General features: G+C 40.2%; 1 protein-coding gene and 1 long non-coding RNA gene across 6 annotated transcripts in view; one reads left to right on the top strand and one right to left on the bottom strand.

Annotated features, from left to right (window-relative positions):
* Positions 1-19,830, bottom strand: part of SLC15A5 (solute carrier family 15 member 5) — a 31,343-nt gene extending 11,513 nt beyond the window's left edge. For 2 of the 5 annotated variants that reach the window (XM_068191925.1, XM_068191927.1), the window contains exons 1-7: positions 19,674-19,830; positions 17,514-18,009; positions 15,665-15,887; positions 11,492-11,661; positions 9,396-9,616; positions 6,838-7,024; positions 3,088-3,276 (exon numbers count right to left, since the gene is read on the bottom strand). In XM_068191925.1, the coding sequence (XP_068048026.1) occupies positions 3,088-3,276; positions 6,838-7,024; positions 9,396-9,616; positions 11,492-11,661; positions 15,665-15,887; positions 17,514-17,877 (1,354 nt within the window). In that variant the 5' untranslated portion in view covers positions 17,878-18,009; positions 19,674-19,830. The remainder of the gene's footprint in view (positions 1-3,087; positions 3,277-6,837; positions 7,025-9,395; positions 9,617-11,491; positions 11,662-15,664; positions 15,888-17,513; positions 18,010-19,673) is intronic. The other 3 variants (XM_068191928.1, XM_068191929.1, XM_068191926.1) reach the window with 2 other exon arrangements.
* Positions 19,831-19,867: 37 nt separating this feature from the next.
* LOC137474882 (uncharacterized) lies at positions 19,868-21,051 on the top strand. Its single transcript, XR_010999543.1, has 2 exons — positions 19,868-20,121; positions 20,577-21,051. It is a non-coding gene; the product is annotated as an uncharacterized lncRNA (long non-coding RNA).
* The last annotated feature ends 260 nt before the right edge of the window (positions 21,052-21,311 follow it).

The raw sequence follows: 21,311 nt of genomic DNA, 5'->3' as shown, positions 1-21,311 counted from the left end.
AGCCTGGGTCACCATCTGTAGATGCAACAGCCTGAAGCATTGTACAGCTAACTTGAGACACTAAAAGAGTTAAAAGTTTCTGGTTGTTCCTCCCTTCTAAAAGCAGGGGTGCAAAACATGCATCTTGGTCAAATTCAGCCTGGGTAATTGCATCCCACTCACCTAAATTACCCCTGCTGTTTCAATAGCCTGCTCCACTCCTCCCTTTCCCCACGGTGCTGCTGGGAACTGTTAAACAGCTGCTGCATTTCCCCCTGGAGACTACTGCAATTTACTGGTGGGCAAGGCCATCCCAAATATATCCTCTAACCTACAGAGCTGCAGCTTCCTGGCTTAAACCAAGCTGGGGTTACAAATTCAGCCTGTCAAAGGCTTGTGAGAATTTTGTAGCACTGTTGAGGAGAGCAATACCACTGTTTGATTTTATTTCTAAACTTCCTTAGTGGCAGATATTACTCTAAGAGATGCTCTTGCCACCCGAAGCAGATGATTATTCAAAACTCCTATCAACAAGATAATGAAATAGATTGTATAAACACCGTTCTAAGTATCAGGGACTGAATTATAGAATAGCTTGGGTTGGGAGGGACTTTAAAGGTCCTCCAGTTCCCACCCCACTGCTATGGGCAAGGACATTTTCCACCAGACAAGGCTACTGAGAGCCCAGCCTGGCCTTGAGCACTGCCAGGGATGGGAGAGTCACAGCTTCTCTGGGTAACCTGTGCCAGAGCCTCAGCACCCTCTCAGTAAAGAGTTTCCTCCTGATAGCTAATCCAAGCCTACTCTCGGTCTGAAGCTGTTCCCCTTTGTCCTGTCACTACATGCCCTTGTAAATAATTTCTCTCTCTTGTAGGCTCTTGTCAAGTACTGAAATGACACAATTAAGTCACCTTGAAGCCTTCTCTTTTCCAGGCTGAACAACCTCAATAAGAGGGGTCCTAATGAAGATAAAGAGTTCAATGTGCCAAATCTAACATCTCTAACCAAGCCCTTCAGAAATGAGCTATCTCCTTTCTTCCCTCTGCTTAAGAGTGTGACCACTTCCCTCTTCAGCTTGGATCACGTACTTTCAGGTCCAGTAAATTATTATATTAACTGAATTTGTCCTTCTGCATAAGAAAGGCAGTAAAATGTCAGGAAAGGTGAGACAGCTCTGTGAGGGTCTAGGCTGCCACTGACACGCACGGAGATTCACCGAAAGGTTCCTGAACAGCAAGTCAGTTCAAACTGAAGTGGAAAGCCAGAACTCGGTGCAGAAGCCTGAATGCAGAGGCTGAGGGCTGCTGGAGAGGACTCAGTGGACCTCCGCCAGTGGGGAAAACCAGGCTCCTCTCCAGCAGCAGCTGGCAGTCCCAGCCTGCAGAGCGCCCTGCCCGCACAGCCAAGGCACGCCGTGACAAGCAGGGCCAGGCACCAATTTGTGCAATGAATGGAGGCCTTCTTCCCCACCAGCTACATCAATATTCTACTTTAGGCACACCTCCCTTTAGCTCTTCGTCTGCAAGTCTTTAGGCTTATTCCCATTTAGCTGGGTTCTTAAGTCACGCCTCTCACTGCAGCTCTAAGCATGATGTTTAATCCCTACTTAAATGAGGAAGGACAGCTTTTCTTCCTAAGAAATTATAACCACAATCCTTTAAAAAAGGTCTTAAAAAAAAGAAGAAAAGAAGAAAAGCCGTAAGATGGAGTTTTATTTCTTTTCTAAAGGCTAAAGTAATCTTCCAGTCACTGGACTCCAGTTGTGCACCAGTGTGCTAGATTAAAAAGGCCTTTTTCTACCAGCAATATTCTTCTCCTCCTTTTGCATGAGAAGACTGTAAGCAAGTTACCTCCTAACCTTTTTTTTTTTGTTAAGCTAAACAGAGAAGGTCACAGTTTTCAGTTACACTTAGCCTGTAACCTAGAAACCAAATTACCTGCCTAGAAACCTGTCTCAGTTAAGTACTTGAGAGCTATCAGATGGAGAGGCATTATGAAAGTGCTAAGTATTTAAAACTAGGGAAAATTACCTTTTTAATGACAGCCTGTGACCCACAGTTCTCAGTAGTCTCAGAGTATAAGAATGAAGCTGAGACACTGAAGTTATTTCCTGCTCTTAAATAAAAACCTGAACATTTCTGGGGTTGTACTGAAACAAGACATACCTAACCCAGAGAATTAAATGCCTGCAGAGATCAGCCAGTCAATTACTTTACCTGTGTCTCTAAGTGAATGTTGCTTAGATTATTTTTATAATACTAACTTTTTTTTTTTCTAATGCTCTGCAAGGTAAAACACTGGTAAGCACTCTGCATGCTCCTCAGAAGAAAATAAGCGTCAAAAATGTCAGTGTAGACACAGAAAAGTAAATTATGGAAAGAAGAAAAGGTTCAGACACACAGTCAAGAGTATGACTACATAATGTGTGGATGGCAGGCACAAGCTGAGCTCTGAAAAACAGGAGTGTTTATCTCTGGCTCCATGTCACAAGCTAAGACATGATGGTCTGGGGAGGCACCTTCTCATGACTCCCGATTGGAGCACTAACAAAAACCTGGCAGCTGCCTACACCCTTCTCCAGGTTAACCTGTCCCTTTTACCTGCCCACATATGCTCTGTGCCAGTGAAAAACATGCAGTAATTCCATTAGCTGGGCCCAAAAATCAAAATTGCTTCACCTTGCTCTGCCTGTGGCCTTTAAGGTGGCCCCAGAGCATAACCACAGCTCAGCTCTCACATGTGTTTTTATTCCATCTCAATAAAATCATCACAGGAGAGCTCAGGTCAGAAGGGCCTCAGGAGCTCATCCAGTCCAGCCCCTGGCTGAAGCACGTTCAGCTTCAAGACCAAGCAGGGGACTGTGTCCCCCAGGGACCTGACTGGGCTCTGCTCCCTTCCCCTTGATCTGGAACACCGCTGCTCATCCTGACTTACAGCCAGCAAGACAAACTATGCTTCTCTGAAGCAGGTAAAGCCCAGATCTGCTCATTAAGCCCGTGGAAGAGAGCCAGGGATAAAGTATCAGATGACAGTAATTATTTTTAGGAAGCTGATATAGTTCTCTGAGAATCAGGACACCCTTCCTTTAGCCTATTTGATTTTACTTACAGGAGGGAGTTGCCAAGGCTTCAGCCACTCCAAGCAGGATGTACTGAGGAGCCAAGTGGAAGCAAGGCATGGAGGAGACCAGGAGCAGCTCCTCGGAGAGCATCTGCTCCACCTGAGGGAAGTGCTTGCGGTGGATTTCGGAGACACCAGCAGCCGTCACGGAAAGAGCAGCAGATAAGTGACCTACAACTGGGTGAAGAGCACAGGGCATTCACCAAGGCCAAACCTGCAGGACCATCCTGTGTTTGGAGTGCAGCAAACGCCTAAGAAATGAAAAAGAAGCTTCCTACCCCCACCCCAAATCATTTTTTCTGGACACCTCAACACAAATAAAGAGTGCTTGCTATGTATAAATGGCAAAAGGACAATTTCAGAGGTCAGAACAAATGAGAGAGGAAAAACTTTTCTGAAGACCAAAGTCACAAAGAAGAACTTTTGTTTTTTTTTTTTTTGAATATTGAGGGGAAAAAAGGAAGGAGAAAATAAAGAAGAGGCAAATGTCCTTCCAGATAATGCAAGAGAAAGGGTAGGAACAAAACCAACAGGCAGCAGGAAATTCTTCCAAAACTCAGATGTATTAAAACTACCCCACACTTCACCCACTGCATAGAGGATACTATTAAAATACATTATTTTGTATTTCTTTATCTTGGCAGTATGAAATGGTTGTATCCTCTCAGAAAAGAAAAACACAAAGAAAGCAAGGTTTCCAAGTCTCTGAACCTGAATTATCTATACTTCTTGTGGTTTGAGCTCCTATTGATCTTGACTAAATTTCTGCTTTGCCAGTATTTTTAAACTATAATGTGAGGAGAATTTGGTTGCTTTTGACAGTTTTGGCTCAAATGCTTAGACTCTGTTTTTCTTACCAAGCCTTCATGGCTGGCAATTGCTACACAGGTTAGATTGGACACAGCAGTTTCATATTATATTTATAACATATATGCACTTTGTCTTTTTTAGTGTCACTGGTTTTCAGCAGAGATGAAAAAAAAAACCAAACAAAAAAATCAAATAGCTAAGTGGCCATAGCCTGGCTGTGCTTTTGCAGGCCTCTGTGTTTCTTCCTCAGCACCAGACTCTCCCACCCTTCTTCCAGCACACTTTTCCTGTATGTTCAGGGCTTTAAATATCCTACCCCCACTGCCTAACCTGAGCCTTGGAAGCTGTTTAGGCTCCTTTAGTGCTTAATGAGAATATCAATGAATTATTGCTTGAAAATTGACAACGGGAGGGAATTCAACAGTGTTTTCTGGCCAATGCAACTGATCAAAGCCAGGTATGAAGCCCTCAAGGAAATTCTTGTAGTCATCCAAAAGAGTTCTCCTAGTGAAAAATTATGTTGGTACTGAAGAAACCTCCAGCAGTTCAGTAGTCCTAACAGTGCAACAAACTTGAAGCATTTTCCTTTGCTAAAAGCCAAAACATTTCAGAAAAAGGAACCTCGGGTTGCCCAAAAATTTCAGCTTTTTTTCAAGACTTTTTGTGGCAAAGGAAGAAACCAAGAGCCTTGGAGATACAGTTTTCATCTTTACTCTTCTCCCTTCAGTGCTCTTTAAAATGAGAGGCTTGGAATGACTGTCTGAGGCTTTGGTTTTACAGGAAAACCAGCTGTTTTAGTAATATTTAGGGGTGACTCTGGGACAAGGTTCTTTATATTGTCTAGAGACTAAGGTTATATTGGACCTTTATGAATAAAGCAACGACTATGGAGAGAGTAACAGATTACAGTTTTTATGTAGACCCTTAACCCAGAGCAACCAGGTATTTCAGTTGTCTGTGTGGTTCACCCTTGAAAACTGCTATTCTTCACATGCTGAAAATTTCCAGAAAACTATTTAAATTTCTTCTTCTTACAAGAGTTGAATTAAAATATAGTTATAGGCTGGCTTAACACCAACTGCTTATTTATACTTCCAATTTTGTTGCTGAAAATAATTGAGAACCTAATTAACTGTTGGCAAAAATATTGGCACTTAGAGGTCTACCATACTTGCAGGTGCAGTCATCTACTTGGATACCTAGAGCCATTGCCTGTACTCACAGGTATTTTTATGCCTCGGGTAGTTTATCACCCCTAACAGGAGGCTGTTTTGATAAATGAACCTATTAAGAACAAACCACTGCATATATTCTACTGCTGTTCAACATAACAGGATAGAACATTAATACTAACTTGAAATTTCCACGGTTTAAAGGAAAATGATTATCTGAATGTGCTTTTTGTGTTTTAATGCAGATGTTATTTTAAAAACTAGGCTAATTGCAACCTGCTGTGTTATATGCTTCTGGTTTGTATAAAACTTAATAACACTCTTAATTAGGCTAATTTAGTCAGATTAATACCTCTGTGTGTGTCAGTACTCACTGTGCTGCCTGCCATGGGGCACTGAATTAATAGCAGCACACTGAGAAAATAGTGGTTTATAAATATTTTCATCTGAGGTTTGCAATGCAGACTGGAAGACAAAAAATGGAGGAAGTTTAATGAGCGTATCTATGAAAGGGAAATGTTTTAAGTGTTTTAAGTGAATACAGACTGGAAGCTGCTTTACTGCTGGTCCTACATGCAGCTGACATCTGAAGAGTGTTGCAGCAGATCCCTTCAGATCCTAGTACATAAGAGATTGGGGGGCAATTAAATAAAAAAAAGAAACCACATCGGTGTCAAGAGAAGGTAGCCCAACTATTATTATTAAAGTTACCATTGCTTCTAGGCTACGAATTTCTCTGGAATGAGTGTCAATCTACAACAGGGAACACTTCCTTTCACCACTTCTGTGAGAAAGAGGTAACACTTCACCTTTGGAGAGCCCGTCTTGCTGTGACTGGGGGTATAACAAGGATTTTAATAATGAAAATACTAAACACTTGAACATTTACCTCATATTAGACATTCAAATGAAAACTAATTCTAATGAAAATAGTGCTGGGGAGGAAGGCTGTACCTTTCCAAGTAACCTCCACCTGTGAACTATTCAGCCTGTTCAATGGGAACAGCAGCCAGTGATGCACACCCATTTGTTCTGCATAGTATTCTGCACATTTTCTTTTGCTCATCCATTCTGAAGCAAAGCCTGTTGCACATACAGAGTTAGCCTAGATTCTTTTATTTCATTTATGACGCAGAGTCTGGAAGAAACTGTTCTAATTGGTAATATAATTTCCCTCTTATGAGCTGCAGTCCTAACAATAATGCACTTACAGCCTAAAAAACACAGAAAAACAAAGCCTTGATTCCTAACTGAGTTGTCTGAATCCAAACTCATTGTTTTGGGCAACACATTTCTCCAGCATCAGAGAGCAACTAACCGAAGGCCTTCTTATTTTCTAAAAAAGACTCTGATTGTAAATTAACTTTCCAAAAGCTAATGGATAAAGAAACATATAGAAGATAACCAAGCCAAAGTAATTCTCAGGCATAAATAGTTAATACTGCTTCTCTCCAATACCAATTCCATAGGATGACCCATAGTTATTTGTGAGTGTGCCCCAAAATCTTTATTTTTTAGAGGAGTCTGTCCTACACATAACCTACGCTTTTTTTTCTTACTATCTACTAAGTGTTTTCAGGACTTTTTTCAGTAATTCCTTTGAAAGATATTTACTTCTGAGCATTATCCCAAAACAAATCCATGTTAACATTTATAGTCAGATATAATTGTCTAGGATCATCCATCACACTGAAATTTCTCTTTCAAAAACAGAAAACTTATTAAAGCTGTATAAACACGTGCATTTTTTACATACCAATGTAAATTGTTGGAGAATGTCCAGTGTCCTTGGAGCTAAAGAGACAGGAGTTAATGCACTCCAAAACAGGAACCAGAATCAGTAGGGGCACGATGCTTATCACATTCATTGCTGCAACTGGCAAGACAAATCCACTGAAGTGCAAGTTGGAATTCATGGTTTGGAGATAATAGCCTGAAGGAATCTGTATTGAAGGATAAAACCACAATCCATGGATAAGATTTTCACTATATTTGGAAACCTCTCCAAGTTTTTCCTTCTGAAGAAGTCACATTAAACCAAATACCTGCTGGCAAAAAAGGAATGAGCATTCATGAAGAAAGCCTTTCAGATAATGACAAGATTGTTCTCTGCCAGAACATAACATTTCCCTTTTATAAGATTTTCTCCTACATTTAACAAATTAAGCAACAGTCTAAAAGTTTATTTGACCACCCCTAATTAGAGCCATCAGCCAGTATACTAAATAATTCCACCACAAACTTCAGTCACTTCACCCAGACAGTGTTTAACTGATCAGAATCTTGAAATAGCAAAATGCAGCGTGATTTGATTTTAGAATTGCAAGGCACAGAGTGATTTTGGACTTATGATTGTGTGCTCAAGCTCGTAGCACTTTAAAAGCTACAGGGAATGAAGATTTGGGTACAGCCTTAGAACCAGCTTAATGCAGCTCACAGTCAGGGCACCTACAGAGGATTTCCTTTTACCTGGGGGAACTGAAAGCCAAAGCAAAAACAAGCAGATGAGGAACCTCCCAGTGGCAGTCAAGAGGGTACACAATTGAGTATTTTTGTAAGACTCTCTCACTACAAAGGCAAATAATTCCTCCTGCTTGCGTGAGGCTATAAAGAAGAGCTGTTGAGTTTATAAAAAAGTGTAAAATCAAAATCCTGATGGCTTCTACCAACAGATTTACAGATTTTTCAGTGGAGTTTTTTGTTTGTTTGTCAGGGATTTTTTTTTTTTGAGGAAGCTTGATTAACTAATTTCATGTGCAGCAGGGAGCCATAAATTCACTGTATTTTACAGACTGGGAAAATCCAACTTGAGCAATTCCCAGAGTACAGTCATGACAGAACTCAATCTAGAACTGGTTTCTTTGTTCTTTCTCTGTTTTTACTGAGCTCTGGATTCCTGCAGCATCCTGAACACTCTTCAGTATGATCAGTGATTTCCAGCCCAGGTAGAATATTGCTGCTTTATAGCTGTCCAAAAATCAATGTGTCAATGTGTTAACTGAGCTCATGTAGGGTTTCTCACTAATGGTTACAGTCAACCCTACCCACTTTGAGTCCAGTCAATGCTCAAGAATTACTCAAATACCAGCTCTTAAAAGCATTTTTCACCTACATTCCACCTCCAAAAGGAAATATCAATTGTTAAAGGGAAAATAAATAGTAACAGAACTATGTGTGTTCAGAACTGAGTCAAATTTTGTTGGTTCCTTTTTTCCAATGCCTACTGCAAATAAGAATTGACTTCTTAATAGGAATTAAAACATCATCAACATGAGTCACAGGCACTGAAAGCTGTTAACTTAATAATATGAAGAAAATACTATTAATCTTTACAGAAAAGATACTGTTCTATCTCTGAGTTTGAGAAAAAGCCTTGAACTTCTTGGAAATCCTGCCAAAGGATTAACTTCTTTCAGCAGTGGAAAGACATCTGTTTTTTCTAGATAAATACTTTATAATCAACTTGATAAATGATACTATCTCTCTAATTTTCATGTGGTCACTAATGCATGACCTTGGTCATGTAAATGTGTTTGTTGGTTTTGAATTTTTTTTAAGAGGAGAAAGAATGAGTCTGATGGATGGAACAACCTAGGACAGCCATGTATTTGTAAGACTTTCCTTAAGCAGCATTTTAACACCAATAAGTACAAATGAATTTCTGAGCCAGCTCATAAACTCATCATTCCAGTTGCCTCCAGCTCCGGGATCATCCAGACAGAAAGGAATCTGAAGGGATTGTGTCAGCTTAAGGAGCTTCTGGACACACTGACATTTATATCACACACCCCTGCTCAGGACAGCCTGACAGAGGGGCTGTGAAAGGACTGGAAACACACCCACTGCCACTGCAGCTACAGCAGCCACACAAGCCTGTCAAAGCAGTAGGAGAAATATGCAACCAAAACAGCAAATAAGGATTTGCTACCTCCCCACAAAAGCGAGGGAACACTTAGGAAATTGGAAAATTGCATTTTTTCAATAACGCCGAGCCCGAGTCTCAGTGTTGGCAACTGCGACACGGCATCACGAGGAGAACAGGACTCCCACACGAGATGGTTCAACCAGGAAAAAGGTTGCAAGAAAGAAGCAGCAAGCACTCACACAAGCTTCTTAGTGAGTCTTGACCAAGTCAATTCTCATTATTTGAGGTGATCAGAGGCCACAGCAAGGTATATTCTTAGGCAAGTAGAGCTTCTTGGCAAGGCTGCTCAGCTGGCAAAGCAACAGTTAGAAAAAGCTCACCTAGAGAGATGGTGCTAAACACGTGTCAGAGCCTATTTCAAGATCTTTGTTTAAAAGCTGTGTACCCACCTGCATAATGCATGCCCTGTAGAGGATCTGGAAAGTGAACAAGGGGAAGAGTCTGGCCAGTGACTTTGTGCCCTCCACCTGAGTCTCACTGTAGTGACCGCCGTGGTTTTCCTTGGCGTGGTCCAGCCAGTTGGCCACGGCTGTGCTGAGGTAGCGGTAGCGCGCACAGCACGTTTTCAGGGCACTAAAAATCACCCCAAAAGTTGTCAGCAGGGAACTGTCTGCAAGCAATCAGAGATGTTAGGCATTGGTATGTTTTTGCCTACTGTCATGATAAACACCAGCCAAGACAAAACACTTTGGGAAGTAAAGTACAAGCTGGTGCATTCATCTTCATGGCTTTTTAGGGAGGGGAAAGGTAATAACTCTGGATTTGTTTTTAAAAAAATCTCTTTTGAACCTAGTTGGTTCACAACCCAATTGTTACAGAAGCAATCCTGTCCAACAGCCATGGAGAAGAGTTCCTTTTATTACCAGTTATTTATGTGTTTCTCTGGTTGAGCAGGTAAAAAAACAAATGAAATTAATACTTTGATTCCATTTATTGAGTGTCTATTGAATGCTGCTGAAGTCTGGTAGCAAGGGAAGGGCAGTAGTGAAGTGAGAAGGAAAAGGAGTTTAAAAAACAGTTGAACACATAAGAGAATTTTCATGGATGAATTTCAAGGCCAGAATTATCATCTCAGGTCTTCCAAGTAGCATGCAGGACAAAAGAGGAGTTTCCAGTGTATTACTTGGCATATTAAAACTTATTGACTGGTTACTGGGTTCAGGAATTGCCAACTTGTTTCTCAGATGAAATAGAAGAAGAATGAGCACAAAACTGTTAGCTTGAGGCTTGGGTATGCAGGTTCATTTACCTTTGGCAAACTGCCATCCATACAAAGCGGGGTTGTGGCACTTCTAAGTTTTTCTGAGTGCTGAAGCACTCCAATAGGTTGAGTATCTATAAATAAATACTTTCCAAAACCAAAAATGAACAAAGATTGCAGAATGAAAATGTCTCCCTACTATCTCTGATGTGGAAATAATTTTCTAGAAACATCCATTGGCCACTGGAAGCACTTGCTTTAAAGTAGGAAGTAAGGGCATTTTATTAGATAAACCAATATTTAAAACTCCCTGGCTGTGTGGAATTAACCGGCAGAATGTTGTCACTATAAAATAAAATCTCAAATAGCATATCAAAACCTCAAAATAGAGAGTTGGTAGAGTTTTTATTGTTCTGTAAGACTGTACTTGGCAACTATTCTCACTTCTCATTGCAAGTGATGTTTAAGTTTCAGACCTAGATTATTTTAAGAGCAAGTCTGAAGACTAAAATAAAAAAAAAGAAAGTGCAGAATTCCAGAGTGAATTGACTAAGAAGCCAACCTCAAAACAAGTGGGAGCTGGAGCTCCTCTCAAAGCATAGTTAGTTTCAAAAGTAAATAAAAGTTAACAGGAAATTTGTTATTAGCTTAATTCATTGGCAGAGCCTGTAATGAGAATTACTGGCAGAGCCTGTAATTCTCTAATTTTAAGTTAGAGAAACGTTATTTTGCTTTGTCCTACACTGGAGATTGGACATTGACAAAAAGGGAATAAGAAGCAGTATTGTGTTGAACCCAGTCAGGTTTGAAATCAGAAGATGCACTGAGTGCCCCACGACAAGGCCAGCAGAGAGTCAGTAAAGCAGCGGCACAGCTGTGTCCTGGCTCATCTGACCTGGTCTCCAAGATGGTCAAGGCCATCTCCTTTCCTTTGCACTCTGAGGGGTCAGGCAGACAAAAGGCTGAATGAAACGTGGCAAGATCAATTCCACCAGCAGCAGGCATATTGCACCTCTTCCTGCACAGGCAAAGGCTGTGACACATGCCCTGACACAACTGAAAACAAACATGAGTTTACCAGAGACTGCTTCCCACTTTTGCAGCCTACCCGGAATCTCCAGAGCACAGATTGAATTTCTCACATGCAGATTTTGGAGGGCTAAATCCCAAGGATCTACCACCAAACAGGGCAGAGTTGTAGAAGAAATAGTTTAGATATGCAAATCAATTTCTTCTGTGAAAGTAATCTCTAAAGATGCTTCCTAAGACCGAGCTGCCTCTTACCTGTTTTGGGTTTGTAAATCATTTCACCCCGAACCATGTGAATTGTGATCATAGCCATAAGCCCAGACACAAAGGGGATAAGAAAGCCAAGGTTCCTGGCCACGGACTGCTGGATGTAAGAAATGCTGACAAAGACCACTGCTGAATTCAAGTTAACCAGCCAATGAAACCTGGAACACAGAGACAAGAGAGAGAAAAGTGGAGAGGCTGAGTAATAGAAAAGCCTTTACAGAAGATTAAAACAGCCAATTAAAGGCATGGTTAAGTATAGTAATCATGGACAGCATCAGTACCATGCACACATTAGCACAGCAATTAAAACAGATTTTCACTCAAATGTCTCAGCTCCAAGAGGTATATGATTAAAGTAAGTGTCCTAAGGCAGCAGAGCTGAACAAATTATCAGTCTGGTACGGGAAATATTCTTGTGGGTGACATTAATTAGATACATCAACATTTACCATTTACACATTTAATATCTGGTAACAAGTTTTGTGTATGAAATATCATCCAATCATATGCTTCAAGATTAAGAGAAATGTCTTAATGCCACCAGCCTTTGGTTAGGAAATTTTAAATGTTAAAAAGATGTAAGAAATATTAAAATTTGATTTATCAGTTATTGGTTGCAAGGCTCAGCTTGAATTTTTGTTGGCTTCTGGAATATCTTGATAAGGAGTTTCCCAAACATAATTTTCTGAGACCGTAATTTGTAGTAGAGGTGCTTCCCAAGTAAGTACTGAGCCCCTCCTAATCACAGAAGACATCCAAAGCATAAATCAGACACTCCTGGAAGCAGATGGCATACCACTAGTGGCAGGCCTACTGCAGTTTGGAACCCCTGAAAAGAGCACAATTATCGAGGAGTGCTGTCCCAGTGTGTCAAAGATTACAGTCTGGAAGCAACTGCAAGAAGAGATTCCTCTGCCTTTGCTGGAGCCATAGCAGAATGGCTTCATTTAAAGGTGAAATACACAATTATAAAGCTTAATACATATTATTGGAAGAAGAAAAGCTCATTTTCTTGTTCAGTGCCACTTCTGCATCATGCATGCTGTTTGACCTTGAGTATTTGGGCTAATGAATCCAGAATTATCTCCTCAGTGACAAAAGATTTGGAACTATGTTACTTGATGATGATACAGTTGGAGGGATTTTGTACATAAAAATATTGACCCATTCAACTAAAGCTTTTAAGAAAAATATAATTACATGCCTCATTTGGCTAGAACTTGTGTAAAAGTTTTGAATCAGTCCTTAACTGACAATTATTAAGTTAGAAGCTTCAGTGGCTGTCTTCCAAACTTTCTAAAGAAGTGTGCTTGAGCTACCCAAAGTCCTGACATTTTTCATGGCTCTATGAGTGTTTGACTGGAAATAGGAGCATCCAAAGAAAACCCTGAAGAGCAGGAAAAACAGCAGAGCACTTTCATTTTTCACTGCTGCATAGCAATGCACCTTCCAACTGAAATGTAAAATTCCTGTCCTTTTACAAAATTGAGAAGGAAAAACCCCAACCAATGTGTTTAGCAATCCCTATGGCCAAAACAAGAAAGATGAACTAACCTCAACACCCCTACCAGAATTTTTGGGTGTGATCACATTGTACTGACAGCAGCAGAACAGCATTCAGGCCTTTATTACATAAAGGGTCTCAGAGCTCACATCAGGGCATGGCAGATTAGTTAGATACATCAAGCTGAATATTCTGTCTAGTTTTGCAGGGAAGAACTCCTTCCTGAAACTTCAGCACTCTGAGGCCTCTTCACCATGAGAGCCAAAAGCCAGCTTGAGGGGATCATTTCAAGAATGCAGTCCAGATACAAACTCAAATGCTACAAGCCCACATAAGCCTAATACTCTTCTTAAAACATTTTGCAGAAATGCATTTGTGGCAAAAACTTTAAAGAAATAACATCCAGGTGATTCTTATTGAAAAGTATTGTTTATGTTTATATGTCTTTGTAGGAGGAGTTCTGTTTTCTCCAAATCACTATGGAGTTCTCCGCAAAAACCAAGTGGGGGGAAAAAATCCCAAAGAAGTAGAAAAAGTTTTTAAAGAGTCAAAGTAAAGGGTATTGAGGAAAATGGCAGAAATTGATCTGCAATAAATGGAAACAAAACAGAGAGAGCGAGGGTGGAAAATGCCATTGGTCCCACATTCTCTGCAGTTTTTTTACAAATCTGTAAGACAAGACACAGCTCTGCCCATTCTCACTGTACCCTTTGCTCTCATTCTCTGCCCCCACAGACAGAAGGTATTTCTCCTGCTGTAAAACAGTACCAGACCATAACCTTAAACCTGGAAATGCAGAAGGCCCTAGAAAAGTTTAATCCAACAGAATCCAAGGCTCTTCTTCACTTAGGATTGGCATAGTCTATTTATTTATAAGGTCAGAGCCATAGTACATATTGCAGCTTAGAACCAAGCTATAACACGTGCCAAGCAATCTTCTTGAAGGATTGAATTAGAAAACAGGTAATTACCAGGACTTTTAACCCAATAATTTGAATTGTTTAAACAGAACTTGGCTAAGACCAGACTCAAACCCATCAAGAGTATGCTATCCCATTTTCTACAATTTTAAAGTTCAGTCCCATGACAAACACCCACCAAGAGAGAACAGGCTACCAAGAAAAAGTGATTCTATTCTGAGGGGTTGAATGAGATTAAAAATGCTTAGAATGAACCCCCCATTTTTCTAAATTTTGAGATGGCATTCCAAAGCCCCTCCTTGGGTGCCAGTGTAAAAATGAAATTTTTTTGAATGGTACATGTGCCTTTCTTGATATTTCCATAGTTCCAAGAACTGACCCATTTGGATTCCCCCAAAGAACTTTTTATTCGTATTATATCTCCTTTGTAATCAACACTGACAAATGTCACTTTGATTAAACACAACTCTGAATGACTAAGACCACAGTACAATAAACTCTCCAGAGCTATCCTTCAGAACAACTGATTGCTCTCCAGTCTTAATCCCCCAGAGTCTTATTTAATCAAAATGATGTTGCTAATTAAGGATTAAAACTCAGAATAGAGTAAAAAGGAAGGTTTTTTTTTTCCTTTTCTCTCCTGTGGGCAGGTCAAGGAGGCAGAATCTGCTCTAAGGAACTAAACAGTCTCATCCACCTTTGGCAAAGCTACTTTATTCACTGAAGTTTGCATTTAATTCAAAACTCCTTGATATTAACATAATTGGAGGAAAAAAGAATAGCCAGGAAAGCCATCCCCAAAGGAGGGGAGATCTGATTCACCAAGATCTTCATTGATTCTTGAGCATTCCATTGTTAATATGCAAATGTGCTCAGTTTTTATTTTAATAACCATGCATGTAAAGGAGAAAGAAGGGGGCAGTTTAGGGCTTTCTTTCACCCTGCCTTGAAGTAGGAATAAGGGGAGTCCCACTGCATGGTTTAACCAGAAAATATAGCACTCCCTTATAGGGCTACAGAAAGGGAAAATAAGGGTAACCCAATCATCAAAAAATACCTCCCTAATGCATGGAGAAAGAAATGATTCATATAAAAAAGAATAAATCCAAACCCTGATTTTTAAGAACCATTTTAAGAACAATAATTCCTAAATAATAATAAAAAAACAACAAAATAAAAATGCTCAGTGGTTTATCAGATGCCAGAACTTGGCAGCAGCAAATCTGAAATAATACAGCAGATCCCTACCACTGAGTTTAGTTTGAGACAACTCACAATCCTGATTTCCAGCAAACCAGCAGCCTACTGCAGCCTGCCCCTGCTAAAAATTTACCCTGATGTAAATACCAACATATAATTGAATTTTGCCACTGCTAGGGAGCAACAGCAAAATATCCTAAAGGCATAGCCATGTTAAAGGCATAAAACTAAATGGAGTATGTTGTTCCAACAGCAAAAGGGTTAGCAAGTCTTTTGAGTATTTGGGCAAATTGCTTAGTCCTGAAAACTCTGACTGAGCACTTCTGTAGGTGGCCAAAATAGATCATCATCTACTAGCAAAAGGAAAAAGTCAGGAAAAGTTTTAACTCTGAGGAACTCTTCCAATATCTCAAAGTTCTGCAGTTAAAATCAAAATTTGAAAACCACCATCCACAGAACCCTTGAATTTCAGCCGTGCGTTTCAAGGCAACGCTCTATCGCTCCTGACAGATATTTAGCCAACGCTAAATTACCAACCAGTTGAAAAATGAAAGCAGCTCCTTTGGCCCACAGTCCTCGAGGCTGTAGGCACTCAGTGGGCACACAATGGCTCTTATGCCTCCTATTCCCAGGCTGGCTGTGAGGAGTGCGAAGTAAAACACAATTTTCTGCTCCCTTTTGGGCAGGGTGAGGAGAATGTGCCGTCTGTCGATGTGAACGTCTTCAAAGGGGAATGACACCACAGGTAACAGTGCTGTGCCTGGAGTGGAAAGAAGATTGGCATTGGAAAGGGATTAGAACCAGATTAACCAAGACTTGTATTTTTCAGAGCAGGTGTGTTCTATGCAGGTATGAAAAGACAGATGGAGAATCAAAGATAAACAACAGAAAAGTGTAAAGAGAGAGGCAGAAACATTTTTGGTGTTGCTATGTAAAGCAATACCCCTATGGACCTCTGAGAAACCAAACCTCCTCTGAAGGGCCTGCAGGATTTGGGTTCTTCTATCAACTGAACTACTAATTACCCAAAAAACCCACAAGACATCCTACAGCGGATTGCAGCTTTTTTCTGCATCTTCTAAAATACCAGAATTGTAATAGGAATTATAATTTAAGACACAAATTCTCAAAACTTTTGTGGGAAAAATTCTTTTTTCCATAGCAGCTTCATAGAAAATATGATTTTCAGAAAAGTTAACTATAGAAGCACTGCCACAAATTGCATTTACCTCTTCTAGCCTGCAAAGCAAGTCTTTCAGATTTAGTCAGCTGTAGATTTTTCAAGTTTTAATGGGCACTAAGCTTAAAATATATTGGTGTTTCAATAACACCAGTATTAGCCATTCCTATGACTGTGCATTAAACTTTAATTTATCAGGAATGTTTAATGATTTATCTCCAAAGGACGAAATGCTCTAGTTAAAGCCATACCCAAAGGCATCAGATTGTGTTTGTGTCTCCAATCTTCTACTTTAAGAAATGCACTGAAAGGACAAGAGGCAGAAAGATTTAAACTAGAACATCAGGTGAGAAACAGTGGAACACAACAGCAAGCACTTTTCCAGATTGCTTGAATAATGGTTTTGCAATCAGCTCAAGAACATTTCAGGAATGACTCTATTTTTTTAGTTGCTTTGTTGCATGTCTAAATTACAAGGTGGCTGGCTATTGCAGAAATCAGACTTGCTCAACCACTGGTTCAAGCAAGAAGCATTTCTATCAATTTGGCTTAATTTGACAGAGTAACCAGCAGGTTGTGCTGGGAGATGCCCTACAGTAGGAGGCCAAAATAATGCATGGGAGATGTCCTATCTGCTACAGAACAGGTGGATTTTGTTTGAGCAGTGCTTTTCCTGTAAAGAGTTTTCAAAATAATAGCCAGGGAAGGTTCAGAATGTGCCAACAGCAGGCAGGCCCTCAGTGCAGCTATTAGGCTACTTAAGGCAAAGTTTGTTTTGACTGGTGTGTTCTTAAGTACTTTTCCTCTTGTCCAAATAGAAAAGTCCTTTATACCTTTACATATTACCTTACTCCTAACAGCAGGGAAGCAGCTCCTAAATTCTCTCTCTGACTGAAGCCTGGCATTTGTGCCAATCACTAATTACCTTAGGGACCAACTTTAGGAGTCGAGCATCCATGCTGCCAGTAGCTGACCCACTTCAGAGGAGCCAAGGTTGTGCACGAGCTACACAAGATACACAAGATGCACACTCAAACATTGCTTTGCCTCGCTGAAAGCTGCAAAGGTGAGAGCACCGCAGCGCACTCTGCAGAGCAGGAGCTGAGTGATCAGCTGCTAGAGGAGGCTGGGCAAAACAGAGGCCAAACACCAGGCTTCTACAAGAGGAGCGGTAAAACACGAGGCGGTCCCCGGGCTGGCACCCACCTAGGAAGTGCAGGAACATGCAGATGCACACCAGCTTGGTCCTCCCCACCAGGTACTCTGCGAGCCAGCCCGCCAGCACGGGGGTCAGCGTGGAGGTGCCCACGAAGCACATGTTGACCATGGCTGCCTGGTGGCTGCGGTAGCCCAGCTTGGCGGTGCAGAAGAGGATCATGTTGCACACGATGCCGAAGAACGTGAACCTCTCGCACAGCTCCACCAGCAGCACGCAGACAGCCTCGTGGAGCTTCTTCTCAGCCTCAGGCAGCTTCCCAGCACGGCTGCTTCTCCCAGGCCGTTGCTCCTTGTCAGCCATGTGGTTCAAAAATCCCTTCTCCTGTGTGTCTCTTCTGTCTGCATCAGGCATGCCTGTCTTTTTTTTTTTTTTTGAGCAGATCAGCTTGAGTTACAGGTGCTCCTCCACTGTCATTAGCAGACTGGTAAGAGTCTCGCTTTGAATTCCACACTCTGCTACTACAATTTCTTAGGGCACCTGTCACTTTTGAGATATTACATATAGGATCAAAGAATATTTCAAAAAAAAAAAAAAAACCCCCAAAAAAATCAAAGAACTACATGAACATTTTGGCTTCTGAATACAGCAACACTAGGAAGTTAAGTAGTTTATTTAATTAGTTCACTTGGGGGTGAATGAGATTTTTCCCCAGAATTATATTACCTATTAAATGATGTGAATCCAATACTGCATGCTAAACTCAATCTGTATGTAAAAGATAAAGGTTTAAACACACATGAAAGCTAACACTTTCAGGAGAATTCAAATAACAGATTGAGAAAATAATTTGGTTAAAACCATCCAATACTTTAATTAGGCAGCAAGTGAAAAACAGCAAGTAGATAAAGACAGGGATTTTTTTAAGGTTAACATTATCAAATGATGGTGTTATTTCTTTCTATTTCTGGTTGAAATTCAGATAAAGGTAATTATAAAAACAAGCAATTCTACTAGGTTTAAGTTAGAAAAACAAATTTTAAAATAAAGTAAGTTGAATTTATTATCAAAAGAAAAAAGAGGAACCTAAAAACAGCCTAGCCCAAAACTATTTCTTAAGGCAGATTCGACCCTGTAGCTACAATGCACCAGAAGGGGCAGGGCCACAGGCAATGTTTTATGTTTTTTTTTTTTCATATCAAACAAAAGCTATTATTACAGCCTTGAAAGGGAATTAGGAAGAGCCACACTCAGTGCTTGATAATGTTCCTGCTACTTTATCCACAGCAAAGTCTGCTGATTTCCCAGGTCAGCGTCTCTATTTTGTAGAGCTCATTAAGATCACTAACACCTGATCAAAATGCCCCCACGTACCAATGGAAACATCCCACATCTATCTTGTGCAAATGTGCATGCATGCACAAGTTACAAGAAAGTGGAACACCAGGTCAGCTTCTCTGAACAGAGCTCTTAGTGTTCCTGATGGCATTTTTTGAGAGGTGGGTTCTGCTGTTTGCTTCCATCTGTCCTTATAACTACTCAAATTTGGCCTCTTCAGATCTCTTTAGGATATGAGAACTACTACATCACAAATCAGAAGCACAATACTATAACCCAGGATGGATAAAATTCCAAGATTACCTAAAAAAAAAAAGATAAAAAGCAACTGTGATTCAAACATAAAGCCTAAAACCTCTGAAGCTTAAATCTAAGTAGTAATAGGTTGTTTCCTAAAATTAAATATATTTTTAACCCATTTCAAGTCTAAAGCAAGAACTCAGACAGCAAAAACCTCATAGTTTTCAGAGGCTTTCAATTGGGGATGAAAACAGCTGTGACTTATAACATGCCAAGAACTACTTCTGTTTTCTGATCCAAGACAGCTAAAATGATCCTCCTTTGAGCAAACCAACCAGAGAAGTCAGAAGTATAACTCAGCTTGGTTTCTTCACCAAAGCCTAAAGAAGCCAATCTCAAATCAACACAGGACAGAGGAAAGTATTTTACCTCAGAGGTGCACCTATCTTCTGTTGTATGAACAGAACATCTTCATGTTTTTTCTAACTGCTCATAAATAATATTTCCTTTCTCTTTAAGCAAATATAACTGTATTTTAACATCAGATAGAAAACATAAGGACAAATAAACTCTTGCTCCAATAGATATTTGAAAGTAAAATACTCTGTTTTCCTTCAGAGTGCCAAGTTTACCTGTTCTCATGGGTGCCGGCAGCTCACGGTGAATCACATCCCCGGAACCAGCACAGAGAGCAGAGCTCCTAACTGGGAATGGCTCTTAGTCCTCATGTGGCTTCATTTACCCAAATTTGGGGTTGCAAGCTGGGAAAAGGGCACAATTGGCTGAGCCTTATAAATGCCCAAGAAAGCAGGAATTGGGTGATTTTCATGATTAGTTTTGAATTGCCTTTGCATGTGATCAATAAGGGTGTGGTGGTGACAGCCCCAGAGCAATCAGTACATGATTAACATGTGCAGGGCTAAGAGAATGTACAGCTGCATGTAACAATAGGATCTTTAGTGATTTACTTTTTTAATCACCTCTGCAGTAATTATAGGTGGTCAGTCTATTTACTTGACATGTTTTCTAGTGAGTTCTAGTTGAAGTATCTGGCATTCAACTGGCTTATTCTTACCCAAGGTAATAGAACTGCATAAAGCCTGATGAAAAACCTCTATTATTTGCATTAACAGATGTAGAGCTTTATATATATGAAGCTCCTAGAAACTGGACACATAAAATAACTGCTATTTCAAAATCCAGCCCTTCTGGCAGTACTTCTGTCTGTCAATAAGGACTTTGTGTGTTTTTTAAACAAATGTTCTTTAAAGATCTGAATCTGTGGCAGCCACATCTTGGAGAGATGTTTATAAAAATACTTGTTTCTCACACGGCAGTGTCAGCCCACGAGAGGTCTGGCTGTTAATAAAGGAGTTGCTCTTTGGTGCCCTGCCACCCCAGGTTAAAGGTTGCTTCTTCTCATACTAGAACCTACACATTAACACTAGGCAAGTGAATTAAGCTGCTCAGGTTGGAATTGAAATTTTCTACTAATTTTCTCTGACAAGGGATAATTGTCAGTGTTTTTATTGTAGAGGTAATTTACTGAAATTGAAGAGGCAGAACTTCAGTGTCCAGCACAACAGTTCTTCTAGCTAAAAGGTAGTAGTGCCTTTAGACCTCTGTTTGTGCTCTAGAAAGGTCAGTCTCTCTAATTTTTTAGTAAATTTAACTCAGCTTTACTCTTTTTTAAAGAGCATGTGAGAGGTGTTACCCATCATCACAACAGTGGCTGTGGCTCCTGCTAAATATCCAGGGTGGAAACATAATTGATATGGACAAGGCTGACAGTGCAACACAAGAATTTTGACACTTGTAAATAAAACATTACACGGGTCAAATCTTTCTGGTTAGCACCAGGATTCCCATTAACTTGCATGGTTTGAGAAGCTGGCTCAATGACCACTGACTTGAGGACTGCAATTTAAAAACACAGTAGAAATGCAGAGCAAAAGGTTCATAGTTTAAAAACAAAACAGCAAAACAATTTAGCTTCTAGGGTGAACTTTGTCTTTTTCTATTAATTTTTTTGTTCTTTTTTTTTTGGGTCCCTTTTTTTTCATCTTTAGGTGTCAAGTTGGACAAAGTGTTAATTCCTATTCTCTACATCTCCAATTTCACAGGTGAATAATTAAATTTCTTTTGTTGAAATTGTTACCTCAGACAACTATTTCAGTGATTTCTGCACTGCTGTCACTGGAGTCTCAGAGAACTCTGGCTTGAGAGAGAACTGTGACAGAATTTGGCAGTGCTTCTTTTGGAGTTCCCAG

Source organism: Anomalospiza imberbis, chromosome 5, assembly GCF_031753505.1.
Source record: "Anomalospiza imberbis isolate Cuckoo-Finch-1a 21T00152 chromosome 5, ASM3175350v1, whole genome shotgun sequence".
Classification (NCBI taxonomy): Eukaryota; Metazoa; Chordata; class Aves; order Passeriformes; family Viduidae; genus Anomalospiza; species Anomalospiza imberbis.
This window is presented reverse-complemented; position numbering and strand designations above follow the sequence as displayed.